At 36.2% G+C, this 14,603-nt stretch overlaps 2 protein-coding genes across 5 annotated transcripts; one reads left to right on the top strand and one right to left on the bottom strand.

Annotated features, from left to right (window-relative positions):
* Nucleotides 1-824: 824 nt before the first annotated feature.
* Nucleotides 825-8,905, bottom strand: PIGX (phosphatidylinositol glycan anchor biosynthesis class X). 4 transcript variants are annotated; one of them, XM_083363183.1, is made up of 7 exons: nt 8,730-8,905; nt 6,320-6,423; nt 5,809-5,866; nt 4,769-4,910; nt 3,067-3,280; nt 2,778-2,878; nt 825-2,185 (listed from the first exon to the last, which is right to left on the bottom strand). In XM_083363183.1, exons 2-7 carry the CDS (start codon nt 6,390-6,392, stop codon nt 2,036-2,038), a joined length of 738 nt encoding a protein of 245 aa, XP_083219309.1. In that variant the 5' UTR covers nt 6,393-6,423; nt 8,730-8,905; the 3' UTR covers nt 825-2,035. The 4 variants fall into 4 exon arrangements, with proteins under 4 accessions (XP_083219309.1, XP_083219310.1, XP_083219308.1 ...); XM_083363184.1 differs by lacking the exon at nt 8,730-8,905 and adding an exon at nt 7,790-7,845; XM_083363182.1 differs by lacking the exon at nt 8,730-8,905 and adding an exon at nt 7,661-7,699.
* Nucleotides 8,906-9,354: 449 nt separating this feature from the next.
* CEP19 (centrosomal protein 19) lies at nt 9,355-12,966 on the top strand. The gene is made up of 2 exons (XM_083363190.1): nt 9,355-9,572; nt 11,025-12,966. Exons 1-2 carry the CDS (start codon nt 9,443-9,445, stop codon nt 11,384-11,386), a joined length of 492 nt encoding a protein of 163 aa, XP_083219316.1. The 5' UTR covers nt 9,355-9,442; the 3' UTR covers nt 11,387-12,966.
* The last annotated feature ends 1,637 nt before the right edge of the window (nt 12,967-14,603 follow it).

Raw genomic sequence — 14,603 nt, 5'->3', positions numbered from 1 at the left:
GAGTACAACCACTATCTTTGTTATTCCCCCATGCCTCTGAGTGGAAGCATATTATGGGGTAAAGAAATGTGCGTGGTCATTTACCAAAGTAACATGGTAAGTTGTGGGGAGATAGTTTGCCTAATGCTAAGTTAGTCATTCTTAATCACATCACCACAAGCAAAACTTTTCTTTTGAGTCAAATGGGTTTAGCCAATTCCTTTAAAACTATGTGGTTTTATTAGAAATACATCTGCAGTGATTAATAATAAACAGTTCTTGTGTCAGTATAAAACAAATATAAGAAAAAATGGCCTTAAAATCTTTTCTTTTTTAAGAATGGTTCCTTAGACTTTATCACCAAACCTGCTGATTTACGAGGACATAAAAAACTGAAAATGAATTGTCTTATGAAACTGAGGTTGTACATACCGGTATGCCTTTCTCTAATTATTGTGCGTGCCAATTCTAAAGAAGCACAAGAACGTATAATATTGATATAATAGCAGAGTGCCTATGAACGCAACCTAAATGTTGTACAGAAGAATTATTTGTATATTTACAATTGGAGGAAGATTCATTTTCCAGTAAGTGCAGGTTGTTATATTCATTTCCAGTAAATTTCAGCCAATAAAATCCTAAAAGATTTTGGATCCATGGATAATATAAACAGATTTACAGCTGATGTTTCATTAAATGCCTCAACATTTTATAAGTAGTTAATTCAGTGACAAAAAATGCTCCAAGCAAATACAAAACATTGTTCACATGGAACTTGAAGTAGTGCGGTAGTTGTAGCTCTGTCTCAGTTATCACATAGCTTGTTGTAGAGAAAACAAAAGATCCAATCTTAAAGCAATTTATTATCCGGTGATGAAAAATACCACATGACAAGGTTTTCTAAAAATGTTTTAGAAGGGACTCATTTTAGACAGATCTAATACATATGAAAAGCAATTAAATTACATGAATTTGCATTGAAAACTGAAGTAGTATTTGCAAGAACATTTGAAGACATGCACTCTTCTGCATAAAAATTTATAAATATTCAATATTTTCTATAATTCTGACAAATGGCACACGCTAGCAATATCTCTACTGATATGGGCAGAAAAATTAAGAACCTCTGAAACTGCTCAATATTTCCAGCATTACAGCAATTTTCTATTTCATTGCATTTTCAGAGCTAATGGTTTATATCTAGCATGTTTTTCCAATTCTTGAAAAATATTCCTGTCTATATTCACAGACATTGAAACTATGAAAGTATTTTCTATGACACTATAGAATTAAAAGTTGGACTTTTGAAGAAGCAGGATAAAAAGACTTTGAATATGATGTAGGAGAAAAATCTTTAAAAATCAAGTAGTGCTTGAATTACAACCACAATTGAGCCCAAAATTTCTGATGCTGAGACATTTGTTAAGTGAGTTTTACCCCATTTTACAACCTTTCTTGCCACAGTTGTTAAGTGAATCACTGCAGTTACTAAGTTAGTAACACTATTGTTAAGTAAATCTGGTTTCCCCACTGACTTTGCTTGTCAGAAGGTCAGAAAAGGTGATCACATGGAACACTGCAACCTTCACAAATATGAGTCAGTTGTGAAGCATCTGAATTTTGATCACAAAACCATGGGGATGCTGCAATGGTTGCAAGTGTGAAAAATGATCACAGTCAGTTTTTCCAGTGCCACTATAAGTTTGGTCACTAAACGAACTGTTGTAAGAAGGGGAGTATCTGTACAGCCAAGGAAACAAATGAATAGAACAAAAGAGCCAAACTCAAATAACCAAGCTCAAATTATAATTTGGTCATATTAACTGAAGCCAAACTTTCTCCATAAAGTTGGGAAAGGTGGAGGAGAGGAGAACCTCAGGAGAACTTGATTACAATAGTGATGAATGAGCTGTTTAGAGACCCAAAAGGTCAAGTTATTTATCACCAAGCATCAATCCCAGCTTTTGGGATATGATCAAGCTTGCTCTTTTCTTATCTCTAGTTTGGATAGTTTGACAGCCTTTCCATGATTTCAATAATAAAAGCTTGCTTAATATCATATTGAGCAATGTATGGGCCTGTATCTGCATAAAGCTGAAAGGATAAAACTGGAACATAGTCCTGTGGTAATAAGTGTTATTGCACAAACCAAGGCAAAGTGATGTTTGAGTCCAACTGGTACCTGCAGTTCCAATTCTTTACTTAGCTACGGTATAGAAAAAAGAATTGCAAATTAGGAGATCAGTAAGATACTTTTTGTTCAAAACAGATAACATAACTTTATCATATTTATTGTGAAGTGTACCTGAACACCCATGTTTAAATTAAATATTTTAATCTAACAATCCTTTCATACTTTCCATTTTCAAGTTCTTTGCAACAATCTCTTTTATGGCATAAATTTGTATAAAACTATTCAGATACAGTTGCCACTGAGCTTTATTCCTAAATATGAATTGCTGCAGCATTAATTCTGCTCCACAGCAATAGAATAATTTATAAATGTAATTGGATGGAAATATTTATCTTTTTATTTTGAACTCAAAATTACATTTAATACTTTAAACAATACATTTCATATTTAAGACTGTGTTTACTAGTACTGATGTTATCTAGTCAATTAGTGAAACACCTACTGGGTGAATAAAATTTAATTGTTTTAGCAAAATTTAGATTGATAAGCAACTTTTTTAATCGGCTTGAACTATGTATGGACTAGAATAAAATAAACATTTCAAAATAGTTATAGAAGTCTATATTTGAAGAAAAACCAAAGCATAGAAGAAATATGACTGTACCATTTTATATTTCATGCTCTTCCAATAGCATACATCTAGATTATTCTGGGAACATGGAGCTTCTATTTCAGCTTCTTTCAGACAGTTCACTGGAAAAAAAGCTAAGAGAAACAAAAAGAAAGACATTTTAAATGCAGCACTCAGAGAACAGGTTATTCTTAGACTGTAAGCATTACTTTACTTTATGAAGGTATCTCCCTAATGCTTCCTTTAGTATGTAACATTTCCTCTCCAAGTTTTTATGAATCAACAGTCGCTTTTTAATTCTTTTTCAATAATAATCACGTACATTTTTGGCAATAGATCATTATTTCTGGACTCTGCAAGACAACAAGAATTTTTCCATCACTTTCTGAGGGACGGTAATACCGGCAGTGCAGTGGTAATAATGCTTTAAAACAGGTAATGCACTTAGGATCAGGTCTCATGTAAATGAGGACAGAAGAATCAGTTGCTAAATACTCAGGAACTTCCAAATCTACTTCATCTGTAATCACCAGTGCCTATGGGAAAAGAACAAATGTATAATGAAAATGACATAATTTATACTAATATATAATTTATATTATCATCCTATTTAGGGAATGCTACTATTTCACTGAAGAGTCTCAAAGTTAACCCTATTATTCCTATACAGGTAGTCTTCAAATTATGATCCACTATTGAGCCCAAAATTTCCATTGCTAAGCAAGGCAGTTGAATTTTGCCTCATTTTAGGACCCTTTTTGCCATAATGGTTAAGTAAATCACATAGTCATTAAGCAAGTCTGGCTTCATCCATTGACTTTGCTTGTTGGAAGGCAGCTGAAGAGATTAGGAATGATGATCACATGACCCCAGGATAGTCATAAATATGTCAATTGCCAGGTGCCCAAATTCTGATCAAGTGAGTATAGGGATGCTGCTATGAACCTAAATGTGAAAAATGGTCATAAATTACTTTCTACAGTGCCTTTGAAACTTTGTACAAATCGTAAGCTGAGAATTACCTATATAACTATCAGTGTTTTTCTTTCACCTTCTCCTTAATACAAGTAGTCCTCAACTTACAACCACAATCGAACCCAAAATTTCTGTTTCTAAGTTGAGTGAGTTTTGCCCCATTTTACCTTTCTTAACCAGAGTTAAATGAATCACTGCAGTTGTTAGTAACGTACGTTAAGTGAATCTAGCTTTCCCATTGACTTTGCTTGTCAGAAGGTTGCAAAACATAATCACATGACCCCAGGAACACTGCACAGTCATAAATATGAGTCAGTTGCCAAGTGTCTGAATTTTGATCATGTGATCATGGGAGATTCTGCTACAGGAGTGTGAAAAACAGTCATAAGTCACTTTTTCAGTGCCACTGTAATTTCGAACAGTCACTAAACAAACTGTTGTAAGTCAAGGACTATCTGTACTAAATATTTGTTATAACCAATAACATCAGTAAAATTGATACAGATTGTAGCCAATTGTTGAATTACTGCAAATCCTTATAGTAGCTGGCATGGACTTTGATTTTAAATTCCAAATCCTCATTATCAAAATGACAAAGTATTACTTTGAAAGTAGTTTCACTTCCAGAAGCCTTTAGGTATGCAGATGCTTTAATCCCAGTTTCAATAATATCAGACAGGAATTAATACTATTAAGATATGGGTACTGTACCACGTTTTAATTTCTTTTTCTCTAAAGTGTCAGGATATAGTTATTTCAGATATTAATCGTATGCATTTCTGATTTCAGTTCTTTGGTCAACTCTGTTTCTCCCTAAGTACTTATTAAATACTTAATGATTGTAAAATTAGAAAATTGATAAAATATTTATAATTAAAAAAGAATGTATTTTGAGTGCTGAAAATGTATTTAATTTTTTCCCAAAACTTCATAAAAAATAGCATTTTGTTCTACCTTTAAACACTTCCAGAAATGTTACATACTTATTGCTAATTGTTTTGTGCTGTATCCAATGCAAAATTAATCTTGATACCATCCAGAAATCATACCTTAGTGAGATTATGCTGCTGTAAAGATTTCAATTCATAGGGATCGACATATAATCCTCTTGGGAGATGTATTTTAATTGCAAGCTTGCAACTTTCAAGGCCTTCATCAGCTATACCAAAATCTACCCTAATCAAGAGATCTCTAACACAAAGAAGAAAACAAAGAAAAAGGATTTTAATAGACTTGTAGAGAATACAAACAATTTCCAAACATACCAGTTATATATCTCTGTGTAAAGAACTTTTAAATATTATGAATCTGCAATTGTAAATTTAATCAGCAGGTTTTTTTCTAAAGAATCTGTATATATTGTTTTAATGTTTTTAATGTAAATCGCTTCAAGTCACCTTTGGCTAGATGGGTTCCATATATTTAATAACTAACAATTAGAAGATTACACTAAGTCTCACTGAAATTTAATGAATTCACTTCTTCATAATAATGCTTAAGCAAAGCTTTCATTTATTATCATCTAAACTCACATCACAGAAATTAATGTAAATGCCTGGACCTAAAGCTGAGATTAAGTTGCAGCCCAATTAATTTTGCATTACTTGAATGTAACTACTACATAACTAGATGTATGTAGACTGAGCTCCATACATATCTATTGGACGAAGGCTAAGCAAACTGAATATACATTAATAAAGATTAATATTACCAATAATCTCGCCTCATGTCCGTATATACCAGAAAAGTATTTCAACATCATTCAGTTGCTCAGTTAACTGTTTATTCAAAGTACACATGCTTTTTGACCCAAAATCATGCTTTCATAACAAAAGAAAGATCTCAGAATTTAAAGTGTACAGGTTTAAAATGTAATTGAATTCATAGAATTAAAATATTAATTAAAAGAAACTGTTCCTAGTCATGTTAAAGCTGCTTCAGTAGCCAAGTAAGTTGTGTGGCCCATCTAAAAAAACTGAATAAAAGTGTATATGCCTATCAGATATAATTAGAAAAATGCAAAAGTGATGGATTTAGGCCTTACTGAAACACTGTTAAAATACACCGATCAAAATTTGTGATAACTGACCTATGAAAGCCATCTTTCAAAAGCTGTTGCGAGATTTCAGGACATGTGTTCTGTGCATCTATTAAAACCAAAAAAGTCTTTACTGTTTTCAACAATAGGTGATCATTTGTAAACAGCATAATACAGAATTCTAACACTTTCAAAATTTCAATATTCTTATGTCCTTAATCCAGAACAGAAATGAAATTATTGATATTGTAATAAATATAAAAAGACTTCTTTCTTGAAGTCAGACAGCAGTCCTTTAATTTAATGGTTGCAAACTGTTTTAATCCAACCTATTGTAGAATGCAAAAATACCTTGTCCCCAAATTTCCAGCAGCAAATTTCCAATATAAATTAGAAGTTTTCTGGCTGCACTGCCACATACCTCCCATAACAAGATAAGCCTGGCTCCATTCCTTTCAATATTCTAAAAGACTTGGTTTGTTAACAGACTGCCAGAAAACTGGAGATGTACTTAGAGGGTTCCATTGTTGAGGTAGCTATTCTTATTCAAATTGTAACTTACATAAAAATTCAGGCATTATACATAGACTAAAAAATTTCAGAAAGGAGAGAATATCCCAGTTGAAGGAACACATTTTTCTTCTACTGGTACATTTCAAAATAAACCTGCAAGACCAAAAAAAAATCACATTATAACAAATGTACAGAATATTTTGCATAGTGCAGATTATTATTATTTTTTAATCCCATTTATATCCCGCCCTTCTCCGAAGACTCAGGGCGGCTTACAATTTTAAGCACAAACCAATGTGCTTAGCAATAGCCTTCATTCTATGTATATGCCTGCTTATTAGGACTTTTGCCCTCCCCCCAAGCGGCATTATTACAAAGTCAGCTTATTGCCCCCAACAATCTGGGTCCTCATTTTACCTACCTCGGAAGGATGGAAGGCTGAGTCAACCTTGAGCCTGGTGGGACTCGAACCTGCACTAATTGCAGGCAGCTGGTGTTACTTAAGGAGGCATTAGCCTACTGCTCCACCAAGGCTCTTTTTTATTTTGTTACATAACTATGCAAATGACAAGAATTAATTCCATGTAAGATAAGTTCTTAAGTTCTGTAGCTCTTCCTGTCTACTGGCCTTATAAAGTTTCAAAAATGTCTACCACAGCATTTTAAACTTATAAGCTGCCTGTGTGCATCTCAGCATACATATATTTATGACATCTCACACTGTATATATAATATCATTTCTTATGTTATATACACATCACAATTCAATCATGTACTCTTCATTTGTATAAATGCAATAAAAAGTGCTTTTGAATTTGGAAACCGACTCATATCTTAAGAATGCTGATACAAATAATCAAACGTTTCTTTGTAGAAAATAAGCCTATTTTGCTAAGGGCATTTTTAATCAATAAAATGGATTTGTCATAAAAGATATTGTGCCTAATCAACATTGGCTGTATTTGAAAATCTAAAATGTGGGTAATACTGGGACAAGGCTTAGATCGGGGGTCTTCAAAGACTGGCTGAGGAATTCTGGGAGTTGAAGTCCATGAGTCATAAAAGAGCCGAGGTTGCCTACCTCTTAGGCTAGACCAGGGGTAGGTAACCTTGGCTCTTTTATGACTCATGGACTTCAACTCCCAGAATTCCTGAGTCAGCATCGCTGACTCAGGAATTCTGGGAATTGAAGTCCATGAGTCTTAAAAGAGCCGAGGTTGCCTACCCCTGGGCTAGACAGACACTTGTCTGACGTGGTATAATTCTGCTTGAGCAGGAGGCTGGACTAGAAGGCCTCCCAGGTCCCTTCCAGCTCTATTCTATGTTAAGAGGCAACCGAGGGAAAGCACTTTTATCTACTCTTTCCTTTTCAACAGAAGAATAACGCAACCTCAACATTACCGTACAACCCTGCGTACTTCTTACAGGACTTCTCCCTTCCGTTTATAGCTAAGACCCCTCCTTAGGTCTGTCCCACTTCCGCCAGACTGAGAAAACATACAACAGATAAGTTACGTACGTTTGTCTCCCGCTACCCTAATAACCTACGGAGAATCAAAAAAGGCAAAAGCGGCTTGTAGAGACTAATCCAGATGCCGCCACAAATCTGTGCGAGTTTTCTTTCATCACAGGCCAATTCTCCGACACCAATGCCGAGGACCAGATGCAGTAGCTACGCCCTTCTGCATTTAAAGTGATGAGGGGAGAAAATTGGTCTAAGGCTAAGCCAGCGTTTCCCAACCTTAGGAACTTGAAGATGCGTGGACTTCAACTCCCAGAATTCCCCAGCCAGCATAGCTGGCTGGGGAATTCTGGGAGTTGAAGTCCACGCATCTTCAAGTTCCTAAGGTTGGGAAACGCTGGTCTAAGCGACGGAAGAGAAAAGGAAGAGCGATGTCCATGGGGCGATAACTGCTGCACCTTTCAAGGGCTAGCAGATTCTGCTTTCGAGTTAACCCAGCTGTTGAATGCAATAAAAAATTACAGTAATATCAATCTTATTTTTTTAAAAAAAAATTACAGCTGGGAAAGGCTATTAGGACCAACCCAAAGGGCACAAACTGCTAATGCTACACAAGCTTTTGAACATTACAGAATCTCTTCTGGGTCTGAAGAGTTCTGGAGCTTAAAAACCTGCGCCTTCTTTCACGCCATCTAGGACGGCGATCCGCGTTCAAGTACCCGGAAGCGACTTCGTTTAAGCAGGGGTCTTCAAACTCGGCCCTTTTATGACTTGTGGACTTCAACTCCCAGAATTCCTCAGCCAGGCATGCTGGCTGAGGAATTCTGGGAGTTGAAGTCCACAAGTCATAAAAGGGCCGAGTTTGAACACCCCTGTCCTAAAGGTTCGCGTCTCGAGTCTCAAAGTTAAGACACCCCCGGCCTCCGCTCCAACAACAGCTGAACGCGGAACTGGCCTACGCAAGAAAAGAAAAAGAACGCTGCGTGTCCTCAAGCACCTGCAAACGAATTCCTGCCGCGATCAAATGGTCATTTGCTCCTCCCAGCGGCGATTCTCGGCGCGGAACGGCGGGGGGGGGGCGCTCCAGGCTAGGCGTATCTTCACAGGGAGCCCCGTATCCCGAAAACGATTTCAAAAAAGCAGAGCGAGAGATTTCAATCCACGGGGGTGGCCGTAGCGGAAGCGGGGCTGAGCTACGGCCGGATCGGCGAGTCAACCAAGTCAAAGAGTGGAATGCGCTGCTTCCATCCGCCTTGAAGAGCGCCTTCTTTCGAGCAGGCAACCACCCTGTGCCCACCGCGGAGCTGGCTGGCTTGACAGCGCCCTCTCCTCCTCCTCCTCCTCCTCCTCCTCTTGGCTACGAGGCATCCTATCCTACTCTCTCTTGCGCCCCTGGGCCGCGCGCTTGCCCTTCCTCGTCTTTACGGAAGAAGAGCAGGCCGGAGTTTTGATTAATAGCCCGACAATAGGACGGAAAATTGCCACTTCGAGCAGTGCTCCACGAGACCCCCTGTGGGAAGCCTTCAGCTTGCGGGCCTGGCCTCTTTAACTTCCCGACGGATGACGCCACGCGGAACGCTCCAGTAAACCGCCAAAACTCGCGCGGTGCTCCTTTTAAGTGCGGCGCTGCTTCATCTCGAGAATAGCTCTCCCAGAAGAAAACGAAATGGCTGGGCTCTCTCCTCGCTGAGCATTACAACAGAAGTTGGGATGTCTTATGTTGCCAAAAAGTGTGGCATCCAGTTACAGCCCCCATCTATCGTTTTGATCTATGAAGACCCGTTTAAGAAGAATCTGCGCAAGCGCATCATGCCTATCCGGAATTTTACCAAATTCTCAGGTACAATGTAATAATAATAATAATAATAATAATAATAATAATAATAATAATAATAATAATAATAATAATAATAATAATAATAATAATAATAATAATAATAATAATAATAATAATGTTGGAAGGGACCTTGGAGGTCATCTAGTCCAACCCCCTGCTCAGGCAGGAAACCTTCTACCATTTCAGGCAAATGGCTGTTCAGTCTCTTCTTAAAAACCTCCAGTGTTGGAGCATTCACCACCTCTGGAGGCAGGTTGTTCCACTGGTTAATTGTTCTAACTGTCAGGAAGTTTCTCCTTAGTTCTTGGTTGCTTCTCTCCTTGACTAGTTTCCATCCGTTGCTTCTTGTTCTGCTTTCAGCTGCTTTGGAGAATAGCTTGACTCCCTCTTCTTTGTGGCAGCCCCTGAGATATTGGAACACTGCTATCATGTTACCCCTCACTCTTCTCTTCGTTAAACTACACATACCCAATTCCAGCAACCGTTCCCTATATGTTTTAGCCTCCAGTCCCCCAATCATCTTTGTTGCTCTTCTCTGTACCCTTTCTAGAGTCTCGACATCTTTTTTACATCGTGGTGACCAAAACTGGATGCAGTATTCCAGGTGTGGCCTTACCAAAGCATTGTAGAGTGGTATTAGTACTTCACTTGATCTTGATTCTATCCCTCTGTTAATGCAGCCTAGCACTGTGTTGGCTTTTTTTGGCAGCTACAGCACACTGCTGGCTCATATTGAAGTGATTGTCTACTAGGACTCCGAGATCCCTTTCACAGTTACTATTTCAATAAATTTCAAACTTTATCGCTGGTATTTTCTCATACATATATCGTGTTCTGTGCCCGTTTTTCTGCATTTATTTGGGAATGGAATTTGTTTCATTGAGTTCCCATACTTTGCTCACTTCATTTTATAAATTTGATTGTATTATCTATATTTATAAGAGACAGATATATTAAGACACTGTGAATGTACATAGCACGATCCTATTTCTAAAAAAAAATAGTTTTTTAAATTTGTAGAGCTTTGGGATTGACCTAACTTGTTCTCAATACATCCAGGCCATTAATTCTAAAAGTTTGGGAACCACTTGGAACAACTGTCTGAATTTGTTGTTAAAGATTTTGCCATGTCATATCTTTTCAAAGCCACAGGTCTGTTGCTGTAAGGACTTCCCATAGGCATGTTCACTTTATCAGTAATACTAATTTTGACATCTTTGCTTTACAAAACATTGAATATTTACAAAACATTGAAATAATTCAAGAATTCTGCCAAATTTATGTTGTATCAATGTAGATCTTAAAGTATGCTGCTATGGCCATGTGTTATAAACACAAATGGTTAAAAGAAAATATGTTTTAAGTTTGTTTTCTTTAAAGCCTTTCTAATGCACATTTCCAAAATTACTTTAGAGATTTTTAAAAGTATAATCATTATTTTGACCTTTCATACAGACTGCAGCAGAGCGGCAGAGCAGCTGAAGAATAATCCTCGGCACAAGACATATTTAGAAGGGGTATCATTGGAGCAGCTAAAAAAGTTACACAATTTGTTGAGATGCCACCTTCAAGGACAAACTTTGAGTCAGAGTTTGAAAAAAGTTGAGCAGAATGAAACCATTGATCCAGAAGAGGATCTAAATAAACTGAATGATGAAGAGCTAGCCCAAAGGAAAAGAACCATGGATGAATTGTTTGAAAAGAACAGAAAAAGAAAAGAGGACCCAGATTTTATCTACAATGTAGAGGTGGAATTTCCACAAGATAAGGAGCTTGAAGCTTGTGAGTGGGATACTGAAACAGAGGATGAATTTTAATGCAAAACTAAGCTTAGGGACTTCTAGGGACTGTTTATAAATTACATATACTTTGTTTTAGTAACAATATTTGACTAAAGCATCAATGAAAAGTAGCATTGTGTCCTGTCAAAATGATTGACATGTTTTCTTTGCTTATTTAAAAATATTCTGAAATATTCATATTAAAATAATATGCAAAAATGTGTGTATAGAGCATGAATGTCTTGAGTAGAAAATCTGTACTGGTTTTTGTATTGGTACGGGAAATATCCATTAAGTAAACGTTGACTTAAATAAACTTTATGCAGACAGGCACTGGAATAGCAGCTACCATTATGTCTATTTCTCGAGCACAAAATGGCACCTATTATGCTTGTGAACTGGCAAAGTACATGATCCAACACAATATTCCTGAAATGCAACCTTGCTTAACCCAGAAACTAAGCAAAACTGCTGAAAACAAAAGATGTGTCACTAGAGAACCAACTGTATATGAAAGCACATCTCCTGCAAACATTCATATTCATAGACATGTTTGCAGAAGCCGTTGAATTGTATCAATGGGGTGGAACTTATTTGGCAAGATCTATTGTGAGAACTGCAGATTTAAAAAGGCTTCCTCATCCAGGAATTTTCTAAATAAAGGAAGAACTAAAACCAATTTTAAAAAATAGTTCATTCTTAAACGCAATTCTTCCACCTTTGCCATTAAACTTTTGCTTCAGGGATTAAGTCTTTCAGGAGTTGAACTTCCATTTCTGACATCGATATTGAATAGGTTTTGGGCAGATTCAAATTCCTCATCCACACCTTAAGTGAAGAAGGAGCAACCCATTTCAGGACATAATATGATTTTTGGGGTAGAACTTTCACTTATAGGAAGGAGACCCCATTAAACATCATTGGACCTCAATAGCAACTTTTGGTATTTTAGAAGTGATTTCCATTCTAACATTATACTCATGTCAGCTGGAAGGAAAGAACATTCTTAATTGTTTGACCTAGCAGTTCTCTATGTTGGCAGAAATGAAGTGAGCACATCCACCAACTTCCTTCTGTCATGTGAATACCTTGAGGCTAGATGGTCAGAGATACTCATAATGACACAAGGAAACTACAGTATACATGCCCAATTTTGTGGTGGCTTTTTGTCCACAAATAATTTATATTGGAATTAAAAATACTGTACTTATATGGGAGAAACTAATTTTAAGTACCAAAAATTTGACCCATAAAATTCTCAGCCATCTTACATGTTAACTTTTTTTTAAAATGGATTATAATAACTGAATGGATCCTTTTTAAGAGAAGAATTGGGGCTTAAGTATTTTGGCCATATGTATATAAATATATCTTTGTAGGTTATTAATGTAGGTATTTAGCAAATGTCCTGTCTGTAACAATATGTATTCAAGATACATTTTTAAAAAAATATTCCAGCATTTGTTCTCCAGAGGGCAGTATTTTCTCATTTAAAAATCTGGGGCAAATTTTTGCATTTAAAAAGAATTTCTATGTTATTTATCAAAACATAGTTTGGGATATAAAGTAATTTGGGAATAGGTTGTATTACTGTATTTAAGAATTGTATATTCTGATGTCTAACAAATAGCAATAAATACATTTTAGTGACATTGGGTATGTGTAGTTTAACGAAGAGAAGAGTGAGGGGTGACATGATAGCAGTGTTCCAATATCTTAGGGGCTGCCACAAAGAAGAGGGAGTCAAGCTATTCTCCAAAGCACCTGAAAGCAGGACAAGAAGCAACGGATGGAAACTAGTCAAGGAGAGAGGCAACCTAGAACTAAGGAGAAACTTCCTGACAGTTAGAACAATTAACCAGTGGAACAACCTGCCTCCAGAGGTGGTGAATGCTCCAACACTGGAGGTTTTTAAGAAGAGACTGGACAGCCATTTGCCTGAAATGGTATAAGGTTTCCTGCCTGAGCAGGGGGTTGGACTAGATGACCTCCAAGGTCCCTTCCAACATTATTATTATTATTATTATTATTATTATTATTATTATTATTATTATTATTATTATTATTATTATTTTCTTGGTCTGACAAAAGATTTTTTCTAAGTAATATCAGCAATTCCTGATATTACAAAATATAATTTAGGTGATCAGCCCCTGTTTAATGCAAGAAACTGAATAATCAAGCATCTTTTACAAAATGGATCTCCTGTAAAGCATAGCTTTAACCTTCAACTTAAATTTAACTTAAATTTATTTTTTCTGCAGATTTGACTGAATTTTCTCCATTTGGAATAAAGCAAGGTTTAACTCTATCCTTTTTTATTATTATTATCAAAACACTGGGATAGATTATACGTACATTGGTTCCAAGTAAGTTACTAGATAATATGGTGATGATAGGAATATATAACTCCATACAGTACCCTCTCTGGATGGTGCCCTCTGACAGTGTTCATTAAAGTAGTTAAGAGCACTTTTTTGCAGAGCTTTTAATTCATTGTAAAGGCTGTTGCTGGACCATGGGTATTTCAATTTATGATTTTATCAATCATATTTGTGCTGGGTACATGTATCATTGATTCTGATGGTTTATTGTAAACAGTCTTGGAATACAGCAGTAATTAAAAGACATAAATTACTGGAAATATTTGTTTAAGTTGTTTGAAGAAAACTACAACTTTATTCAGGCTAAACCTAATGGGAATTATGCCAATTTGGTTGTGTTTTTAAGTGTTTAAAAGTTTAATGTTATAACACGACTATCTTTGAAACATTCAAAATGTCTATATGCAATCATGTAAAGTTATACTTTGTTTAATTATGTTTGATTGAATAAGCCACAAATGAATGCTCTGCACATGACTTGCAAACTACAGTGATTGGGTAAAATAAGCCAGCATCCAAACAAATCAATTTATGATGTAATGCAGAGTGTAAGCCCAACCACAATATTTATTATTTGTTTCTCTTCTTTAGTACTGGATGGATTCTCAGATATTCTAGAAATGCAGTACATGAAACATAAGTAACAGTGTGGTAAAAAGCAGCTACAGCATTAAATAGTGAAGACAAAAGCCACTGAAGAAAAAAAAAACTGTTGAGGTCTGGAAACTGGAAGCAGCCCTTTGAGGTTAGCCAAATGCAAAAAGGAAAAGTTTAATTTTGTGAATGTTATCACACTTGAACAGTTGTGTAGCAGTACAGTCTGTTCTTGAAACTAAAGATCTGTGGCAAAAGGTAAGGGACATAAAGTG

The sequence above is a fragment of the Vipera ursinii genome, assembly GCF_947247035.1.
Source record: "Vipera ursinii genome assembly, chromosome: 5".
Classification (NCBI taxonomy): Eukaryota; Metazoa; Chordata; class Lepidosauria; order Squamata; family Viperidae; genus Vipera; species Vipera ursinii.
Note: the sequence above shows the minus strand (reverse complement) of the source record. Positions and strands in the feature narration are given on the sequence as shown.

Excerpts from the sequence above, each read along its gene's own strand:
- PIGX (XM_083363182.1), bottom strand. Across the intron at positions 4,911-5,808 it reads TTGAAAGATGGCTTTCATAG|AGATCTCTTGATTAGGGTAG; the intron begins GTCAGTTATCAC and ends TCTTTGTGTTAG. Across the intron at positions 3,281-4,768 it reads AGCAGCATAATCTCACTAAG|GCACTGGTGATTACAGATGA; the intron begins GTATGATTTCTG and ends CTTTTCCCATAG.
- CEP19 (XM_083363190.1), top strand. The coding sequence starts at position 9,443 with ATGTCTTATGTTGCCAAAAAGTGTGGCATCCAGTTACAGCCCCCATCT. Across the intron at positions 9,573-11,024 it reads GAATTTTACCAAATTCTCAG|ACTGCAGCAGAGCGGCAGAG; the intron begins GTACAATGTAAT and ends CCTTTCATACAG.